Raw genomic sequence first — 7,085 nt, 5'->3', positions numbered from 1 at the left:
GCCGCGGACCGTTTGCTCCACTGCCGGTGAGCTGCTGCACCCTCGCAGGATGAGTATCAGTCTTGTCGTCGCCACACAGCCTCGTCACACAGCAGGGGAAATCAACGAGATCATGCAGGGCCCCTGTATGGGTGCTCACGCGCAGTCGGATGTGGGGGTGAGGCTGCAGGGCGCGAGATCGAGGGATGCCACGGCAGAGCAATGAAGAAGAAAAAAAGATGTGAAGGAGACGATAGACTAACATGCTCGATTGGAAGAGATAAGACATAAAACAGGGGGAAAAAGTGGTGCTTGGGCAAAAGTGGTGCTTGGGCCTCACTAGACGTGTGTGGTGGAAGGTGACCGATGCAACGTTTCGGCCGGCACGCCGGGTCTAAACGTTTCCCTATTCTAACTAGTCAATGTGTACGTGCAATGCACGTTAATTTGAAAGTATATTAAGTGCGTGCGGAGGGTATTATTTACGTGTTATTATGTGACTAGCATTGTATTTGACATGAAATTAACTGCACGCTAAACGTGTTGAGCATTCGACATTGAAGCAGTCTAGGCCATTGGATTGATATGATTTGATGGCCGAGATTAATTGGATCTGCCCTTTTCCTTTGGGTCTTTTTATATAGGTATAGATATAGATACAAACTATATATAGAGAAAAATAAGTAAATATATACTTTAAAATATGTCTATATACATTCTTTTGAGGAAGTGATGATTTGATTAAATTTTATTTTGAGTTAGTGCATGGCATTGGTTTGGGAAAGTGTTGATTTAGTTGGATTTTGTTTTGACAGAATGTCAATTATTAAAGTATGCCGAGCACAAATTTATAAATTGGTCATACAAAGAAACAAAACAGAAAAAATGAAACATAGAAGAAAAAACAGAAACAAAAAACACGCAAATAAGCCAGTCAATTTTAATTATAGTTGATATTTTGATAAGATTTGATTTGATTTGAATATGTGCAATGAAAGGTAAAAAATTTAGAATTAGTTGAGATTTTTTTAAAATTTTATATGAATAATTTAATATACTACAATGTTGTTTTTGGAAAGTGCCGATTTGATTGAGTTAATGCATACATCTATAAAAAATAGTTTGTATGACAAGCGTCGGCTGTAATATAGGGTTTGCGGAGAGGTTCGTGGGAGTGAGGCAACCCTACCAACCCCTGGACATAAAAAAAAGAGCTCTCTGGCGGAGTCGTCGCCGCAGGAGGCAGGACCACCTCCAGTCCTCCACTCCGCGATGCGGCGGCTAGGGCTTTGACCGCGTGCCCGTGTCCTGCTCGGCTCTGGCCGACCGCTACCTCACTCACCTCACTCCACTGCTCACCATTCCACTGTCGTCATCACCATTTCTTCCGCGGGGGGTCTCGTCTGAGGCGGATTCGATCGAGATGGTAGCGGCTGGTTCCTCTGTTCACCCGTGTTCCTCTTTCCGCCCGCTCTTGTGCTGACTCGCGGCCTTTTCTTGCCACACTAAACGCAGGTCAAGATCGAAGATTGTGATGGGGATGGCGCCGCCGACCCGCCGCAGCCCAATCCGGCTCCGGCACCCACTGCCGTAAAGGCGGAGGAGGCGATTGATGTATGTGCTATCTGAAAATATTGTGGTAAACTACTGTTAATGGATTGGGGAAAAACGGGAGAAGTATGCGAGCTGAGTAATCGATACTCCCTCCGTCCCAAATTACTTGTCTTAGATTTGTTTAGGTACAGATGTATCTAATGTGTCTAAATACATTCATATCTAGACAAATTTAAGACAAGTAATTTGGGACTTAGGTAGTATTTGTTTAGTGCGTACTTCCTCTGTAAGGAAATATAAGAGCGTTTTGTAATGTACTACATGTGCTTGATTGTTTAGAGGCATTGTGTAATGAGTGTCAATTGCTGCCTACATGTGCTTGATTCCTACGTGATTGATTTAACGAATAGGATGTCGGGTCATCTTGCCCTAATTCTGTAATAATCAATATGTTGTGTACATTTTCTAGTGATGTACATTTGTCTTGGATCTTAAAGTGGTGCTTCTAACTGAGCCACCAATGTCAAGTTTCTGTTTTTCTCCGTGGAAACCTTTCACCTGTCCTGTTTTGCTTTCACTTGAACACATGTATCGTAGCGCCAAAACACAAGGAGTTATTATAAATTTGATTCTTGAGTTGGATGTAGTCCGCATTTTAAGATTGGAGCACTAACTGTGATACAGTTGATTTACGGTGTTGAGTATTTGAGAGTAACTAGAATGCTATCTGGACACCTTTTCTATATTGCAAATAGAATCAGAGAATGCAAATTGGTAGGACTACCACAATTTTGTGACATTGTTCCCTTTTATTGGATTATTGTTAGTGAAGTTGTAAAAATGACATGATGTTCTTCACTCTTACTCTAGGATGGTCAGCCAGGCTCTTCATCCAGCTATCTAAGGTCACACTTTATCGGTATGGGATTTTCACCATTACTGGTTGACAAAATGCTTCAGAAACATGGTATGTTATAATTTACAAAATGTTTTTTTATGTGTATAGCGATATGAAACCTTTACAGCAATGAACACACAGTTAACTTAGAGCAAATACCTTTTGATCTATAGACTAACCACACACATATCTCCAATACAGGTGATCATGATTCTAATACTATATTGGAGTCACTTTTGTCTCATCATGTAAGTGATTCTGATTTTCCCATGCATTCTCTAGTTGATATGTTGGGACAGTCGTAGTGTTTATGTTCTGCTTTTATAGTAAAATTATCCCTTCTTGAGTTCTTGATCGAGTAGTTTGCTGTTAAAAGTCTACCATGGCCCTTGTGTCCCTATTCCTTTTCATGACCATTAATAGATAACTGATTCTGGATTAAAAAGAAATAGCAGGAAAAATTGTGTAGAATGGGAAATATTGTATAGAATGTTAATGATTTCAATATTCCCGCACAAAAAGAATATATTTCAATATTGATACTGAAGAATTCTTATTTCCTTAGATTTTTTTTCTTGCACACCAGTATCGGTGCTTGATTGCTACCATCCTGTAAAGATCTTGTACTTCGTATATTGTGCATCTCACGAACCTTGAAATTATCATTGTTGATATGTTTGCTTTTGTTTTCTTCTATTTTGTGCAGTTATTCTTTTGTTCTGTATTGTTGCTGGTTGCTAGTGTAACTTTATTTGAGGATATCTAGAAGATAGAACGATGTCTTATTTAGAGGGCTAATTCTCATCATCAATGTTTAAGCTTTTGTTTCTTCTATGCGGTTATTCCTTCATTCTTTGTATTGTTGCTAGTCACTAGTGTGAGAAATATACAAGGAGTTAGAATGATGTCTTATTTAGAGGGATATTGGCTGGTGTCAAATCTGGCATTCTCATATTTCAATTTTCATTAATGGTATTATATGTTGCACATCATGGAAGAGATCTAAATTCACGCTCTTCATATTTCTCAAATTACCTTGATGCTATATGCCCCCTCAGAATTCTGGGTCCGAATCGTCAAGTTCGTTAGGCAGTCTCTTTGATTCTGACAATGAAGAAAACAGTTCTAAACAAGACATCAAGGTGATTTCCTAGCCATAGTTGTTATCATCATATTCTTCGTTTTGAATTCTTTAGACTAATATTCTGAATGTTCCTAACTTCAGCCGGAGCCAGATTCTTTCTTAGAAAGGAGGTCATATTTACTCCACACAATGAACTTCTCACAGACGGAAGTCGATTTAGCATTCGACCAATTAGGTTTGTGATTCTGCATTGACTTGTAAACATAGCAATTTTTTATATATTTTTGATTGTGTAGTGGCGCCAAGCTTCTGGCGTTCTCTGTGACAAGAGTGCCACAAAAGCTAAAGGCGGGTTCTATAGGATGGTGATTCGACCCGCAATGTTGTATGGTGCTGAGTGTTGGCCGACTAAAAGGCGACGTGTTCAACAGTTTGGTGTAGCAGAAATGTGCATGTTGAGATGGATGTGTGGCCACACAAGAAAGGATCAAGTCTGGAATGATGATATACGTGATAGAGTTGGGGTAGCACCGATTGAAGAGAAGCTTGTCCAATATCGTCTGAGATGGTTTGGGCATATACAATATAGGGCCAGTTCTTTGGGGGCTTATGGTTGGCTGTGGAAATAAGCTGCACCCTTAATTAGTAGGCTTCTAAAATAAAATTGGTTGGGCTTCTAAAATAAGTTGGGGAGGGGGCAGCTTGTTTCCACAGTCAGCCATAAGCCCCAAAAGAACTGGCCTGTGGGCTTCTAGAAGCGCCAATGCGTAGTGGATGGTTAAAATGTGTTGATAATGTCAAGAGAGGTCGAGGTAGACCAAACTTGACATGGGAGAAGTCTGTAAATATAGATCTGAATGACTAGAATAACACCAAAGAACTAGCCATGGACAGCGGTGCGTGGAAGTTAGCTATCCACGTCCCAGAACCATGAGCTGGTTTCGAGATCTTATGGGTTTCAGCTCTAGCCTGTCAGAACCATGAGTTTGTTTCGAGATCTTATGTGTTTCAACTCTAGGCTACCCCAACTTGTTTGGACTAAAGGCTTTGTTGTTGTATAGGTGTACCAAGAGCACACAGTCTTATCACAACATCGTTTATTGTAAATATGTATCAAAGTCAATTTAGTAGTGTTTGATATTGACTTTTCTCTCATTATATTCATTACAACAATAGTACTCCAACATATGCTTAATTTTAGGTGAGGATGCACTACTTGTTCAGCTTGTAGATTTCATTGTCACTGCTCAAGGAGGAGTATTATCGGGAGATATGGAAAATGGCCATGCTACAAATGAGGTTTTCTTCCTTTTCCTTTTGTTTCTCTTTGCTACTTCTACTTCTAAATCTCGATATTTGTAGACACGAAGTATACTTAGAGCTAGCTATTCCATGGGCCCTTTACAATATGGACTGCATGAGCAATCAATTATTTTTATAATACGTTCTTTCTGCAAAATTCAATAGTCATTTGCTTTTGTTCATTATTGGTTTGAGACTAAAAATAACATACCGCCTAACACGGGAAAAAGGCTTCCAGCAGGAACTCCGTAAATCTGTTTTTGAAAAGACTTTCATATTATCTCTATCAAATAATGAGTACCATCCGTAATTTTGTTATTTCTATTGCAATTCTTTAACGATGTGCTTGTTTACTGTGGCTTATTTCCATGCGTTCTAGGTTTCCATGTGTATACCCCAAAAAACTTGTTCAATAATCACTATCTACTAGTCTGTATTATATACATTTCCTTGTTAGCAACAATAATAGTCAACGGCTACAACTTTGAACTTTAAAATGCACTTTTCCAGGTAAAAGCTGAATCATTGTTTGGGGTAATGGATAAAACGCTTCATTTGCTTCAGATGGGTTTTACTGAGGAAGAAGTGTCATTGGCTATTGATAGCTTCGGTAGGTCAAAATTAATAAGTTTTAAAATTATTCAATATATTGTTAGCTTCTAGTACTGTTTTTACTAGATATACTCGAATCCTTTAAGAGATTATTTATGATATATGTGCCAATGGATTGCTTACGATGCTTGCTTATAACATTTATGCAAACTACATACTCTTCATCCTTCTAGCAAGCACTATATGGTGCATTGTTTTTAGTGAAGCATTCTCATCCCACGCCAGCTTCTCTCCTCCACCCGCCTCCCTCGGCCATGCTTGCTGGAGCTGTCGGGCAAAGCCCCGTGCGACTGCTGGTGGTGGCGGGCTACCATCTCTTCCGCTGTTACTCTCGGATCCCATGCGACCCAAACCCTAACCCTAGCCTCTGTTGCACTGCCATCGGGTGCTGCTCCTCCCCTCTCCTCGTTGTGGTGCCCATCGGTCTGGAGCAGGATGGTCATGACTAGGAGGGCCTTTGGTTGCCTGCTCTGCTCGTGGTGTCTCCCCTCCATCGCGACGTTTCCCCGGCGGCCTAGTGGTCGGATTCGGCTATCTTGATGGCAGGCCCGATGGCATGGGTGCCTACTGTGTCGCCTTGATGGCATGGTCGCTCGACATCTAGCCGAGTCTCCAAATCTAGAGGTACCAGATCTGGAGCCTCCATGGCGTGTTCCTCGTCCATAGTTTGACAGGTGACTAGCTATGCGTTTTCTCCAATGGAGGGGTTGTAGCGAGGGCTTGAGTGGATTGGACAGGGGTCGTTGCACCATAGGGTGGCCTGTGCCAGGGGGATGGACCACACATGCTCTCCTCGGAGATGGCTCTTCTTGGGGCTCGTTTGTTCGGCCGCCGAAGAGGTGATCTGTGCTTCTGAGGCAAGCTCCCTGTCTGCTAGGTTCTGGTTGTTGGGCTTGACAATGGGTGATGAGCTTCGTGTTCTCCCTTGATGTTTGCGATGTTGCTTGTCGTTGCCTATGGAGGATGGGATATCAGCAGAAGCTGTGCAAGGCCTAACGTCGTTCTCCTCTGAGGTGTTGCTTCAATGCCCCTTCTCTCTAGGTCTTCCACTATCCTCGCCTTTTGCCGCGGTTGCCCTCCTTCATTGTGCCCTTCTGCGGTGCTCTTGCATGTGTGGTGATGTCATTGTTCGCTCTAGGGCCTTCATGACGCACAACGTTGTGGGCTTCTTTTACACGGCATGCTTCTTCATTTGGACTAGGGGTGGATTAACGAGCTACTCGGCGTTAAGCTCGTTAACAAGCAAAAAACTCTGACCGGCTCTGTTCATCTGATGCTCATTAAGCTCTTGAGCTCTCATGCTAGGTCATGAGTACTCGGTATATATACACGTACATGTGCGGTACAATATGTAGAAAGCCCCTTATAGAATGTAAAAAACACAAAAGGATACACGGCTAAATATATATAACTCTTAACCCCCCCTCCCCGCCGGGTAAACTCATATTGGCTAAGGTGAAAAAGAAGAAAATGGTAGAGAAATGGTGCTCACTAAACCTCCATAATATCTAACGAGTCGAGTCTTATGTCGGTCATATAGAACACCAACACATAGAAAAAGGGTTGAAGAAACCAGTTGATGACTTAACATAAGTAAAATGCTACCTCCAATTCCCTTTATGTTCGATAGAGCCTAATATTCCCCCAGAGTACGCT

General features: G+C 41.7%; 1 protein-coding gene across 1 annotated transcript in view; it reads left to right on the top strand.

The window, feature by feature from the left end:
* Nucleotides 1-1,168: 1,168 nt before the first annotated feature.
* The window catches only part of LOC119299194 (probable inactive DNA (cytosine-5)-methyltransferase DRM3), a 16,402-nt gene continuing 10,485 nt past the window's right edge, over nt 1,169-7,085 (top strand). The window contains exons 1-8 of the mRNA XM_037576454.1: nt 1,169-1,405; nt 1,495-1,593; nt 2,404-2,500; nt 2,633-2,679; nt 3,490-3,573; nt 3,657-3,750; nt 4,717-4,814; nt 5,328-5,427. Coding sequence (XP_037432351.1) covers nt 1,403-1,405; nt 1,495-1,593; nt 2,404-2,500; nt 2,633-2,679; nt 3,490-3,573; nt 3,657-3,750; nt 4,717-4,814; nt 5,328-5,427 — 622 coding nt within the window. The 5' untranslated portion in view covers nt 1,169-1,402. The remainder of the gene's footprint in view (nt 1,406-1,494; nt 1,594-2,403; nt 2,501-2,632; nt 2,680-3,489; nt 3,574-3,656; nt 3,751-4,716; nt 4,815-5,327; nt 5,428-7,085) is intronic.

This window comes from Triticum dicoccoides, chromosome 5A (genome assembly GCF_002162155.2).
Source record: "Triticum dicoccoides isolate Atlit2015 ecotype Zavitan chromosome 5A, WEW_v2.0, whole genome shotgun sequence".
Lineage (NCBI taxonomy): Eukaryota > Viridiplantae > Streptophyta > Magnoliopsida > Poales > Poaceae > Triticum > Triticum dicoccoides.
Note: the sequence above shows the minus strand (reverse complement) of the source record. Positions and strands in the feature narration are given on the sequence as shown.